The 14750-nt window shown below is 41.1% G+C and overlaps 1 protein-coding gene across 1 annotated transcript in view; it reads right to left on the bottom strand.

The window, feature by feature from the left end:
• Positions 1–356: 356 nt before the first annotated feature.
• The window catches only part of glra4a (glycine receptor, alpha 4a), a 40332-nt gene continuing 25938 nt past the window's right edge, over positions 357–14750 (bottom strand). Inside the window, 6 exon segments of the mRNA XM_070912927.1 lie at positions 357–647; positions 4901–5050; positions 7501–7715; positions 8017–8154; positions 11657–11739; positions 13287–13510. Coding sequence (XP_070769028.1) covers positions 357–647; positions 4901–5050; positions 7501–7715; positions 8017–8154; positions 11657–11739; positions 13287–13510 — 1101 coding nt within the window.

The raw sequence follows: 14750 nt of genomic DNA, 5'->3' as shown, positions 1-14750 counted from the left end.
GATCACCATCGACTGCTCTGAACTCTTTATCATCTCAAACAAAAGTCACGAACCCACAAGTACCAGCAATGTTTTGTCTCTGTTGTAATCCGAACGAATCAAATCACGACAGAAACCAGAGGGCAACCACAAACAAACACCAGCCTGAATCCAGCTTAACCTCGTCTTTCAGCTTAATCACTCTTCTTCTGAGATCCTGAAGACGCACCTGAGCACAAAGTTTTTAGCAATGGTTTTAAGAAGCAGATACGCCTCTTGACACATTTCCTCATTGTAATGTAGATCTGACAGGCAGTTTCGGTTCTGAGAGAGAAAAAAACCTAAAACGTAGCAACTGGGGTCGGCAGAGAGCGTTTTTACAAATTTGCATGGATGTCCTCGTGTCGCAGCACTTTATAGGTGATCCAGTAGAAGATGTTGAATATGAGGAAGCTCAAGGGAAAGAAGGCTCTGGATATGGTGTCAATGCGCTTGGCCCGGTCCACAAAACGCTTGTGAAGTACCTCTCCGTTGTATATGGAAACTGGAGGCGGGGGGGTGAACACGGGGGCTCCTTCCACAGCGGTACCATCCTTGTTCTGCAGGGTGTGACCCAGTCCATAACCCCGGAAGTAAAAACCACGGCTCTCCCTCACCAGTTCCTCCTCCTGTGGAGTCAAGCATAGGGAAAGTAGATTGGCCTCACGCTGTCAACAAGAATTAGTTTACAGCTTTTTACGTTTCCTCTCAGTGGCTGATTCCTAAATGCGTTTGGGGTGTAGCAGCACAAAAGGGCAGCAGAGTGCAACGGAGTCAGAACATCCGCAGAAAAAAAAAGAAGCATGGGCCACCCTTGAATAATGAAAATTGACTTCAGGGATGAAGCTTGTTAAATACAGTCGATGACTCGTCAGTGATGGGGTGTAAAACAGGCACTAGTCCCAGTTTCTCATATTTTACCATTACATTACATTCATATCACAGAGGTAAGTATTCGTTTCACTCTGTTCTTAATGTATTTCCAAAATCCTCTGCAAAAGATTTTGTACCCGTTTGTCAAGTTGCAACAATATTTTCTGATCAAGGTAGCTGGAAATTACATGCTTATTGCTACTTTCTCATTTGGTACAACACAAGAAAATATTAACACGTATTTGTATGAAAATATAAAACAGAAATCATTACAAAAAAACTGACAATAAAAAGTATACATTTTGGTTCATGTTGTATAAATTAAGCAGACATATAATTGCTGCCATCTTTGTTTGGATTAGGTAATACAGTCGCAACTTGGGGAAACGGGGAAAATCATTTTCACTCTTTGAGAATAATAAGAATAATAAGTGTTGTTAAACGCCCGTCAAACATCACTCTGCATTTTTCAGAAAACCGTCTGCTTGCATCTGTGATTCGAATGTAATGGTAATACATGAGAGGGGCAGACTGGGGGCTAAAACGGGCACTATAGCCTTTGATAAACTTTCTTTAATCAATTAAGCTTTTTGAAGTTTCTATGACACAAAGAGGGGAATCAGAGGGCACCATCATTATAAGGAAGAAAGGAAATTATAATTCTGAAAGTTAATCAAAAAATTAACCTCCATCTCTCCTTTCCTGCTCTTTTCAAACTTGCAGAATGATAGACCTTTCAAAATGCCTATTAATAAAAAGTCATGATCTCAACCTAACCAAAAAAAACTTGCACTTGGTATTATGCTTTGATGAATGGCGGGGCACTTACTTTTTTCTAGCAGTGAATGAGACACTGTTCCCGCCCTCTAAAGAGAATATTAATAGACATGCAGCTTAACTCTGACAGCCCTCTGACACCCAGATTCACTTTAGCAGGGGAAAGTGAAGATGTGGGATCTAAATTGGATGATTAGTAGTCAGGGTGATGTGCCCTGAAAGCTCTGACCCCCCCCCACCCCGTTTCTCTCTCAGTGACCCTGGCATCTCTCTGGCCGAACTTCACATCTTGGAGCTGGACAGACTTGGCAGGGAGACATTACCAGCTCCTGTCAACGGTCCAATGCTACTAATGTATTTCACACCTGTCTCCACATGTCTCTTACTGTTAAATGTCTCTTGCACAGTATATTCATTTAGTCCTTTTTAAAAACTTACCTCTGATCTCTGCCAACTGTTCTTTGTTTGCACCATTACTGTTTTAGCTGAATACTAAGCCGCTAACTTCATTTACTGTAAACTTTCTCCTCCTTACAACTGCCTTGTTGTGAGTAACTTTATGTTTACGAACTATCTGTTGCCCCAGTGACAAATTGCACCATACAACAGGGGGATAGGGAGTTGTGGCTCTCCCAGCACAGCTTAATTATCCCTCCTACTCCTTCCTAAACAATACAGTACATCATGTGCTTAAGTCTAATGGTGCGTTTCTCTAAAGATAATAGGTGCTCATCGTCTGTGCTCTCAGCAGCAGCAACACACTTTGTGATTTGTTGGCATAAAATCAGTTGAGACTGCTCTGATTATCACATTGAGCGCTGTGGAAAATAAAGTTACTGCGGAGATGGTTGTTTTCAGGGAGTGATCAGCGATTTTCCTGTTCCTGTTCCTGTTGAGATATAAATGATGCTAACACTAAACTAAAAAGGAGCAGCCAGTTAGCTTAATTTAGCATAAAGACTGGAAACGGGGGAACCACAAGCCTGGCTCTGCCCAAAGGTAACAAGTTTCATTTGTTTGGATTTTGTGTAGATTAAACAAACAAGATGTAACCTGTTAGTTGGTGATCTTTAGAGGTGCTGATAGGCCGTTTCCTCCTGTTTCCAGTCTTTATGCTAAGCTATGCTAACTTGCTACCGCCTGCTGGATGTAGCTTCATATTTACCGTACTACACATGAAAGTGGTATCAATCAAAACCTATATCCCAAAATGTTGAGCTATTTATTTAAATTAGACAAGTAGAAGATGCTATTGTTCTGTCTTTACTAAATGCCAACAGTCTTGGAGAGTGTCCTGGGGGGAAAAAAAGGAGATTCAAAGTTTGACAAGGAGAGAACAAGAGGAGGAAATGTATGTTGAATTTAAATTAGCCTTAAGAACAGGTTACACACTGGGCGAGAATAAAAGGAAATCATTTAGTATTGTTGGTATAAAGGGGCAGAGGGTCGTAGTGACAGGGCGAGATCAGCATAAAGTGGGTTTGGTTGTGGGAGAGATGCCGGGGTACATTCAGGTTTGACGTGAAAGTTGCACGGCACAATCCATTTGGAGGACTGGGGGCACAGACAAAACTTGGGTTTGAAGGTCAGGGTTTACACGGGGTTCAATCTTTTACCCTGGCACAGGCGCTGCAGTGCTGATTCAGATTCCTGTAGGCTGAGTTGTTACCAGGGATGTCGTTCGCTTTCCGCAGCGACTCAACACTCCCAGGTTGACTGGCAAACACCTCCATTGGAAAGGAAGGTAGACAAATTGAAATAAGAGTCATTGCTTCTTCTTTTTATTTTTGTAGTCTCTTGTGAGAGAAATTAATTAGTGTTGATTTTATATTCTGTTTTGGACACGGGCCTTTGCATTTCAGTGAGAACAAGAATTTCCCCCTGCTTCATTTAAATGAAAAGAACCTGTGCCATGCCAAACATAAAGTGATTAAAGATGCAAACTTCGAACAACAAACTCAAGCAGACGTTCTCAGCTTTTAATTAAAACGGCACTGTGAGTGTGATAATACAGGACATTATAAGCGGCTGTTAGTTTAGGGAACTGGCTTTGAAGACGAATAAAGAATCCTCAAGGAGCCAGTTCAAGTTATTTCTGTAAAGCCTATAAATGGACGTTCTGTTATTTCTTTTTTTGTAATTTTGAAGGCTGTGTGGATAGACTTGCTGTAGCTGCTTGGATTAGAAGTAGAAAATATGTCACAAACACAAAGCTGGTAAAGGGCATTGATTAAACCTGGTCAGTCTGGGATTTGTACACTCCATCAGGTTCCCAGCCTCTCTCTAGTACAACACATTGGGTCATGTGTCAATACCTCTCAGATGGATAGTTTGCGATCTCAGTGGGAGTAATTGTGCAACTGATGTGGAAAGGGGGGGAAGTCCTTTCCTCCGCAGAACATAATTTTCTCTCTCCTGTATCGATGCAGGAGGGCAGACTGCCCAGTAAATGTGCTGGACTCTTCTGCCTTCACAGGGAACTTTGCCATGAGTCCGGGAAGCTGCCCAGCCTGTGAGCTGTTTTAATGGGATTTTCAAGATGTCCCGTCTGTTCCTCTTGAGACAAACCTCTCTGTGTCACAAAAGGTCTCTCACCTCTCTGTGAAACGCTTTTATTTGTCAAGTTGCAAGCTGTTTGCCTTGATAATCGTCAAGACATGGATCCAATTTAGGGGATGCATCTTTGGAAGACAAATGATGCCAAGATATAAAAAACAAGCGTACCATTTTCTAATAAGGCATACTTTATAAAGGGTTTACGAGTTGCAACTAATGGCTTGTCAATGTAAAGTCAATTTTATTTATTAAGCCCAATATCACAAATTTGCTTCAATCTGTAAAGCACACAACACCCTCAATCCAGATCAAGTAAACTCCCCAAAAAACAAATTTTAAAGGGAACCTAGGCCCTAAAATAGTAATGTATGAATGTTGCTGTGTGAATGCAGGGTTAGGGTACCCCGGTGCCACAGGGTTGGTGGTTGCTTTGTGTCAAATTTAGTGACAGCGGGAAAGGATCACAAAAGCTCTTCACAGGTCAGTGCTCACCATGGAAACGAGCTGAACTGAAATGAGCAGATCTTCCTCATGTAATATGACAGCCAGCTGTAGCGTGTTGATGTTGTCAGTTCCTGAATATACAACGTTCCACAATAACAAGAGGCATAAGTCAATGTTATAGAGGCTGACAGCGACTGGAGTGTGTGTGTGTGTGTGTGTGATTTACACTTACTATTCTTTGCTGCCGCTGCTTTTTCCTCAGCCTGATGAACTCCTTGTGTTGCCTCGAGACAAAGTTAACTGCTGCGTACTCCAGCAGGGCAGCAAACACAAACAGAAGGCACACCGCCATCCAAATGTCAATGGCCTTCACATAGGACACCTGGGAACAGACAAGGTCATTATCAGCCAATCAATGAGGCCAGTGGTTAATCCATGGGTTGTTCACAATCTGCCCATTCGTCAGCTCTGGCATGTAATGACACACATCTTTGGGAACTGTAATGAGTCAGTGGGATGTGGGCAGTTGACACATAGCCATGAGACAGGTCACGGCTTAGACTCGAGGAGAGGCCTGGCTGAGTCGTTCATGTGTCACAGCAAATCAACAATGCCCACTGAGCAGGCATTGTGTGGAAACTTTACTCAATTGAGCAGCAGTTTGCAGACTGTTACAGATACGTGCATAAAAAGCGCGGGGGGGGGGGGGTGACACATCAGTAGGGTACAACCTCGTACCTTGTGTATACTAGAAACACCTCAGCCACGTTTTAATTAACACTTCCTTTGTATTACAGTCTCAAGAGTCCAACTGTCACACATCTTGGTCTTTTCTCACTGTGTTAATATTCCATTTACATACTGACTAGGTTTTCTAATAATCTTAAACTTCTATTAAGTATTTTTAACTCGTTTATTCCTCCATGTTTATACCAATAAGGCACACTTTTCCTTATAATACAGTCTACAGCAACACCACAAACTACAGCCTCACAAACAAGTTTCACAGGTACACGATATTTAACACAGGATTTGATATCTTTACACTTAACAAGCAGTCCTACTGTATTTACTTTTTTTTTTCTGGTTACATTTGTAGTATTTATATACATTGCAGCAGGACTGGCATGTATTTTGATTTGTGACCAACCGAGCAATGCACAAAAAGCAGTCCGCAAGAAAAGGAATGGAAAGTTCAAGCCATGGTGTTTCGTCAAAGTATAAACGTTTTAAAAGGCTTCATCATTATGGCTACATTATCAAGCACAAGACCTATGTGTATGTACCGTATCAAATTTTAGAAACAAGTTGATTTCTATCAGATTGAAACTGTAATTTACCTGCAGATTTTCTCACTCTCGCGTGTTTTTTTTTTTCTTGTCAAATATATTCATGTGAAACAATCTAAGAAGGAATAACTCACATCCACACTAAAGCCAGAACCTGTGATGAGGGGCCTCAAGTCCTCTCTTCATTTTAAGGGTTCGCAAGCCTTAAAGTTTGGCAACCCCATTGCTTAAATCTGAGTGGGGAAAGAGAAAGAGCAGCACTCCGCCTCCTTCATTACCACCACTGAGCTGTCCTTGAGCAAGGCGCTTAACCCCCAACAGGTCCAGTGTAGCTTCTCAGTGGCTGGCAGATAAGACTATGATTGTACTGGGCAGCTTCCAGGTGTGAAGCTGTGTGAATGTTAAAAAAGAAGAGAGTCTGGCTCTCAGTGATTATTCCTCAGTTAACTTTAAAGTAAACCTCCTCGGGGTCAAAATGGACACTAAATGCAGTCAAACTCTACAGCCACCAGCGAGTGTTGACTGGTAATCTAGCACTAAGCTGAAGTGCTGTTGCTATGGTTACCAGCAATCTAGTATACCTTTAGCACTGATTTAGTGCGTTGGTTAAACTGTCAGCCGTCACTATCGTCATGGTATTTTAAAACACTTTTTTTCTTTTTAATGGGCATCTGCCGGCCAATCAGTAAAGTATTTACAGTCTGTCTCTCCCCTGCTCCCTAACCTTGTCTCCAGGTACCGTATGTCCTGCCCTGCATGTCTTTCACATGCCAGAGTCCAGTGTCCTCGTCCCACCTGGCCCTTGTTTGTCTGCTCCCTAATTAGTCTCTAGCTGCGTCCTAAATCAGGACCTGCCTCATGCAAAGTCAGCATTTCATGAATAAATACGCCACAATAGGTCGTCCCATTCCAACCCCCCCCCCCCCCTCTAAATGCCTCTTTTCACCCAACCTTGGGACACACAACCAGTATTCCTTTTGCGGTCCTCTGTGACCAAAAATGTCTGTCACTTGTTTCACAGAGCATTTGGGTCGGCCTTGTCGGCTTGTCAGGAAATGTCAGGTATGAAAGGTAAAGGCATTTCTAAATCATGTATCACTTTTTGGGGGATATGTCAGAGCAAAATGTCAGAATAGTCTACAAGTTTCAAACTCGGCCCATAATCCTTTTTTATTAGGTTTTTTTATTCTTTTTTTATTTAGCTACTGACCTTTTAGTTAAGCTTATAGCATTATGTAATGCTATTTCCTTTCATACATACTTTCTTATTGGAGAATATCTATAGCAGAGAACTTATATTTCATTTGTGCTCCATTGATTTTCAGACATACAGTTAGCAAGAAATGTCTTGAATAGTCCAAAATCAGGTTTTATAACTACGACTGTATAAATACCCCATAAAACTTTGTGGCTCTGACTGTAATTCATCCCCTGCATCTCTGGGTTTTCAGTTGTCTCAGTAAATAGTCCAGCTGCAACAAAGAACCCACCTTCCACCACGTACAAACCATCTTACATCTTGGTCACTAGTCTCCAGACCCACCTTGGGCAGCGAGGCTCTTGAACCAGAGCTCTGTGTGGTCATTGTCAGAACAGTGGTGATGCCCAGACCCACTCTGGCTGGCGCGGCGTCCATGTTTATCCAGAAAGACACCCACGAGAGGATGACGATAAGGAGGGAAGGGATGTACATCTGGATCAAATAGTAGCCCATTTGACGTTCTAGGTGGAACTTCACCTCAATGCAGGTGAATTTACCTGCAGACGCATGACATAGTACATTCAACGGTCTAAGATGTTGGATAAAGATATAATGAAATTACATTTTAGTTAAGGCAACTGTTCTTTTAACCATACAGCAAGCCAAAGGTTAAATCCCAAGAGGAACCAACAGTGTTCAGTGTTCTTCAAGTTGTGTTAGTTGTTGAATCTCTATCGTATACCTGACTCATTTTACCTCCCAGAGAAGAAATCAGCTGAAGCACTCCATTACAACTTGGATTTTCAGGATGAGGTCCCTGGTTTCTCAACATCTTTTTAAATGGAATTCATTATGTACCTGTGTTGTAATGCTTAGTGCAGTAGCCCAAATCTTTCTCTTCTTTCAGCACAAACTGGGGGAGGGTGAGATCATCAGCCACCTGAACAGGGTTCTCAGACAGCCACTCAAAGATCAAGTCGTTCATGGTGTAACCAACTGTGAAAAGAGAACAGAGGAGATGGAGATCTTTAAATACGGTTGAAATAATAAGAAAGGTGTCATCTTTTCTTTATAACTTTAGCTTAAATTGTATTGAATAAAACAGACTTTGAATTTCTTCTTTCCACTTCTTTTCATGCATGTTGCATGTTCACACATGTTTGCACACAATTCTGGCATACCTTATTTTATGTTTTCAAAATGACATTGACTGGCCTCTATTCATTATTTTGCCTTTTCAACATCATATTGACAATATTTCAGCAAAGGACATCAAAACAAGGCTGTGTTATTGGTTGCCAACTATGAAGGGGGAATGCATCAGTCACAGGATATAACATTAACATTTATATAAGTATTACAAAAACAATGCTGTTTATCTATATCAAAATACTGCAGACAATCAAGTACACCACTGCACCAGCTGTTAAATATTCCTATTCTTGTTATCACTATTGCTGTGATCCCCACCCCCTTCCTCTTTCTTAACCTAATTTCATTCCTACACCACAACTCTAACTGGGGTCTTGTTACCATGGCATAAAATCTGTGCATGAGTAACATCAGAAACTCTGGCTAATGAGTCTCAGAGAGGGAAAGAGAGAAAATGAAACTTGGAAGATTGTGGTGATGTAATGTTGCTTTTGCCCATCTGTCCAGCGACCAGCTACCCTCTGCCATCATGTTTATCACAGTAAAGGTCACCCGCCACAGCTACAGTCATGTTGTCACGGGTTGCTTGAAGGTTACAGAATAACGGGGAGACAAGAGGAGCATATCTGCCTATGACAGTGGGAGACGCTGTGTGTGCTAACACACACTGAGCTGATTAGTGTATGAAATCTTTCCAATGCACACCACAATCCATGTGCACCCATAGTAATGTACAAACTGTAACATAATGGAATATGTATTTAGTTTTGCAAGTAAATATACAGTTTAGTAAAACGGTCAGGATAAGTCAATAATTAATTTGGTTCCACACACGGTTGATTTGCCTGCTCCTTTTTGAGGGTTGCTCTCCTTCTCACAGCTGCCTGATTATAGGTATATTAAAAATGCATGCCATATGCAACAACAACGCAGGTTTTCTCACACATCTGAATAATACTGATGTCAACTGGGACCCTTTAAGGCCTGAGCTACAAAGACATCAATTATTCAAGATGTTATACCCTATCCCGCACCACACGCCTGAAGAACAACACCACTCAAACACACTTATCTTGTTCATGAGGAGAACTCACTGTCATTCACACATCCTGCTGTAACAAGCGAGGGGAATACCAATGCTTTCCTAAGATAATGAAATGGTCGTCTATTCTTCCGCCAGCCACACGCTAAGAGGCGTCAAAACATAATCAACATAGTGTTCAAGGTGCAATAAAAATTAAATTCATGACGCAGAGTGTCTGGAATATCTTCGCAAGGTGGAGTAGTGACTATTGGTCACGTGCCATTTTCTTTTTCATGTTAAAAAGCCATTCACCTAATGAAAGCCACTATCTTAATGCAGCCACGGTTATGCTTCAGATTTGTGGTCTTAGTCTTGCTTTTTACTTATAGTGTGAGTTACAAAGTAGATTTGAGGTTACCGGACACTGATGGCTCAAGGCAAAGTGAAGTGGTATAAGCTGCATATATGCGGCTTTGATGTGTCGGAATAAGGCTGAATCTTATGGTTGGTTCTATTTATATATCTATATAAGCCCGTGGCATGAAAGGCCAGAAAAGAAGATTGGCCATGGCTTTCTAAAACCCCAAAGATAACTCCCCCACTATTTTCACCCGCCTCTCTCACTTTCTCATGTTGAACAGACGGTGTTTCCACAGCTCCGGTAGTGGCAGTAAAACCTATAATGTCCTCTCAACATCGAGCTCTAGCCAAGGTGATCACACCCTTGGGTGGTGTACTAGCACTTGTCAACACGAGGCCAAGTATCCTCACCAGGCCTTTAATCAGAAATGATTACGTCTCTCCTAATGACAGTGTGATGTGATACACACACACACACACACACACACACACACACACTCTGCTACTTTAAGCATACATCTGTCTCTCCTCTGCCTTGCACTCCTAAAGGGTAAAATGTCTTTAAATTTTTGTTTTTATTTTTCTGGCTGACATTCTGCACTAAATGTATTGGATTTTTTTTTATCGTTTTGTCCCTATGTTAATTTGCAGAAATCTATCATGCTGCCTCCTGTACAAAGAGGGAGTAACTAGTTCTATACAAACCAATACCTCTTGTTGTTGTTGTTGTTGTTGTTGAATCAGATAAGGACGCAGGTAGAGATACCAGCTTTCAGCTTGACTTATTTGTTTGTGGGAAATGCTTCTGAAAAGGTGCTGTGACTCCATGGTATGAGTGCTCCTTCAGTTGCCTCCCTTTTACCAGACTTAAATTCTTTTGTCCCTATGATGGGAAATCAGGTCACCTCTAGGCACAGGGGGTGGGTCACATATAATAAAAGGGACACAAAATTATTTATATCCTGGAAATTGGTTTCATGAGAGCAGATGCTATCTCTGCTAAGGGCAAGGGAAGACTGAAATATTATTCTTCTCCTAAGTTTATCAATGTAATAACATTTTAAAAGGTTTCAAATGCCTTTTGTACATTTCTGGAACTTTTCCGTTTTAATAAATCTACAGTAAACGTGAACAAGTAAAGAATGGCCTGACCATTTGCTTAGCCCCACCACCCCTTACTGTTTCCACACCTGTCAAGCTTTCCGCTCTACGTATGCAGTTTACAGTGAAAATGGTGGCAGTTTTACCACTCAAAAGTTTTAGTAATTGTTGAAACAATGGATCCTTGATTTCAAGCAGTGGTAGATAAAAGCAGCCTCTCATTTGTAGGCCACAACTGTCGATTTTGTCTAACCGCGGTCAGTTGTAACTAGCTAGCTAGTTAAGCTAACGTTAGCTTCATGAGTTGTTGAAAACATCGTCTTGGGCTAACAATGTTTACGGCTGACTCATTTCAATATGAGAACCCTGTAAAAGAGTCTTAAATATCAAATATGTTTCACCTTTAACGTTAGAAGAGCCTTTTTAAGGAGAGTTTTAGGTTTGGTGAGAGCCGCTAACATTAGCTGACACTCTGATCGAACTACTAGCATCCATGACTAGGAAATGCTACACAGTGGATGTACTTGTCGTGAACGGGGCTAGTTCAATGTAGCCTGTGCCACGCTGTGGTATACATGGATGAGTGTCTAGCTTAATGGTAGCAATTGCATTCGAAATATAATTGATATAACAACCAACACATGACATGCAATTTGAAAACATGAAGGAACCGTTTTCCACATGGACACTGAATATAACCCTGATAATGAGACAAATGTATTAGTTAAGATACAGTACCTATCTCTTGGAATTTAGCAAGGTTAGACACTTGACAAGCCAGGCAAAAGGTAGAAAATTAGGAAGAGGGGGGAGATAAAAAAGAAGAAAGTGAGACAAGAGGAAGAGGAGATGAAGACTCACAGCTTTCAAGCTGCATGGTACAGGTCTGAATGTCCATTGGGAAATTCTTCAAGTCCATAGGGCAGGACAGGGTAAGAGTCAGCCTGAGATAGAAAAGCAGATTGGAAGAGAGAAGAGGAGCAAAAGGGGATGTCAAAAGACACAACAGGGATCAAGGAACAGACACCACAACACAAGGTGAAATGATAGGTTAACAGATTAAAAGAACAGTGAAATAAATCAGTGCCAAGCTGCTTTGTTTCTACAAATTATGAAACAGGAGTATTGTATATGTTGCAATAAAAAACTAAATAGATTTTCCTTTAAAAGCAGTAGATTGGAAAACATATTGAGTTACGCTGCCATTTGATTACTCGTCGCACCACAGTAATGGCAAAGTAATTGGTGTAGGCATCCGTACTTTTGTTTCTTGTGCTGTTGATGCATTAAGCCTTCAAGGATCCAAAGAGAAGAAAGAGAGAGAGAGAGAGAGAGAGAGAGGGAGAGAGAGAGAGCTATTTGGGAGTCTGTCTGGAGGAAAGCTGTGTAATTACCTGCTGAATGCATCGCCCAGAGGCGAGACAAGAGCCGCCAGCAGTATACACACAGGCACCCATTTGCTACTGTGTTATGATGACAAAATATCTTTTCCGCCAGCTGAAGAACATACTACCCAAGTGATTGACTCTCCTAACGCTGCCTAATATGCGTCATGTATTTAGAGCACAAAAAGACGTTTGATCCTTAATTACAAAACCTAGTTAGTAAGCAAATCTAGAGGACGCGGTAAATCAGTGGAATGACGAGGCTGATTTGCAATACTGTGAGTCTGAATACAACAGAGGATTTTTGTTGTATGTCTCTCCCTCATCCAAATTAAATCCTATAAAATGTATAAATATTAGCTTGACAAATTAATAAATTTCTTAGTTTATTTTTTTAAACAACATAATATTTTAGAGAAAAGTGGGCTTCCATAGAAGGGTGAAATTAGTGTGTTTTCAATAGGAAAAATTCAACTAAATTTTTGCACACATTTAGTCCACATGATTTATTTACATTTCCAAGAATTAATCAGTTTAAAGTTGTAAAATGGGAACTCATGTGACACGCTAGCAGAGACTAAAAAGGCATTGTCTCCTCCTATGTTATGGTTCAATAAGCCATCTGCAAATCCGGTGTCATTAAACAAATAGCCTTCAAAGTTGCACACTTGACATTTCTGTGCATTTTATCCACACCTGCGCCTAAGTGGGCGGAAAAGTGCTGAAGGGGGGCGTGTGATTGGCAACGCAGCAATCTGCTGCAATTGTGGTCGAGAGGTCATGTATGAGTGGGATTTGTTTTCCATCTGCCTGCATGGACCAAATCAAGTTGCACAAGTTTTTCTTCACTTTATTTGAGAGAAGTGTAGCCAAACAGACCTCTCTGAAATCACCTAGACCACTTTTATGTATATTATGGTCACATGTTTTATGTTCATATGAATTAAAGTGCAGACATATTTAAAGGCATAGCAAAAGTACAACTTTTATGCCCATTTTCAGCACATCATACTGCATCTACATGTTGATTAAGCTCTTGATGTCCTGCTCCAACTGGCCATAACAATACTCAGTGGCTCCGATCTTTACATTTTATCTTTAGTTACCTGATGCTGTACAGAACGCTGCCATCTTGGAAAATCCGTAGCAGCTTGTTATCAGTGGTGACCTCGTGGAAATTGGCTCCTTTCTCGTTTGCAAAGAATAAATCAGGTTTCCAGATAGAGTCCAACATGGATGGATCCAGATCAAGGGAGTCATCTGGGTATTCGCTGTACGCCAGACGTGGGTCATTCCAGTTTTGCCGTAGAAATACATTGAGCCGGTAGTCCTGTGGAAGAACTCAGGGTAGTTAATGGAAAATATATCATCACTGAAGTTTGTAGTGCAGATGGAGAGCTTAGAAGTGGATCATTCTGCGGACGAGATTTGAAAAGTTTCTGGGAATGTTCTGTTACTGGTCACTATTGGAGTCCATTCTAACTGATTATGGGTTTAAGCTGAACAAAGCTGTTATACTCTATGAAAGATGAAACTTTTAACAGTCACCTTTCTTGGATGGAATATCACTTTAAAGTTTAAATCTACAAAAGCAATTTTTTTGTTTCATATGCAATGATTTAATCCACATGACAAAGAAATGAACTAGGAAGTTCGTGTGTCCGTTGTGCTGTTTTTTCTTATTGACATAGATTCACCCACTTCCTGTTTGTTTGTTTTTAGCTGGGCAGCGTCACAGTGTTCACAGTGAACAATGGGTCTAGGAGGATTTGAAACCAGCCAAATAGTTGATTTGAAGTAGAAAAATGGCATTTTCTCAGACAATAAGTGGTGTACTTGAAATATAATTCTGTAAATAAAAGTACAAATAAATTTTTTCATATCTCACCAATCATAATGATAGGTGCAAGACGATCCATCTTTGTAATGTAACCTCAGTGGTTCAGCATAATAAAGACGCCACTCTTGTTGAATTACCCCTTCTTCACCATATTCATCGGGTTTTACTGAAGTAACTGATTGAATAAGATTGTGTACTGTTTGTTCAACCGTAGCAGCCATGTGCTGCTGGTCAACAGAGGGTTGGCTCTGCCAGCCAGGCCAAGGACAAGTCCTGAACACAATCAGTCCTGCCTGCAGCCAGCATACATGACTAATTCAATTAGAATTCTAATCTGTGCGATTAATTCAGAATTCATCTTTGGGCATTGGAGATTGTTCCTTTTCTTGCTTGTTCACTTCATTCATCAGAATAAAAGGCATGCTTCACCAGTGCATACAATGACATCATTAGTGTTGTCGTTCTCTGGGCTGATCTGACTGGAGGTCTGGCCCTCTGGTCCTCCCTCAGACACCCTTAAACACTTCACTGCTGTATTGTGCTGACCCAGCAGCTATAACACTGTAAATGCGGACATGAGGACAGCCATTTTTCCCTGAACCCCTCGTCCTCTCTCCCATACCCCTTTTCATTCACTTTCTCAATTTTTCATTTTAATTGCAGAGTGGACAGTTCATTATCAGCATGTCAGTGACCCATTGGTCTCTGAAGGTTGTGCCGTTATGCTCCA

Source organism: Enoplosus armatus, chromosome 10, assembly GCF_043641665.1.
Source record: "Enoplosus armatus isolate fEnoArm2 chromosome 10, fEnoArm2.hap1, whole genome shotgun sequence".
Taxonomy (NCBI): Eukaryota; Metazoa; Chordata; class Actinopteri; order Centrarchiformes; family Enoplosidae; genus Enoplosus; species Enoplosus armatus.
Note: the sequence above shows the minus strand (reverse complement) of the source record. Positions and strands in the feature narration are given on the sequence as shown.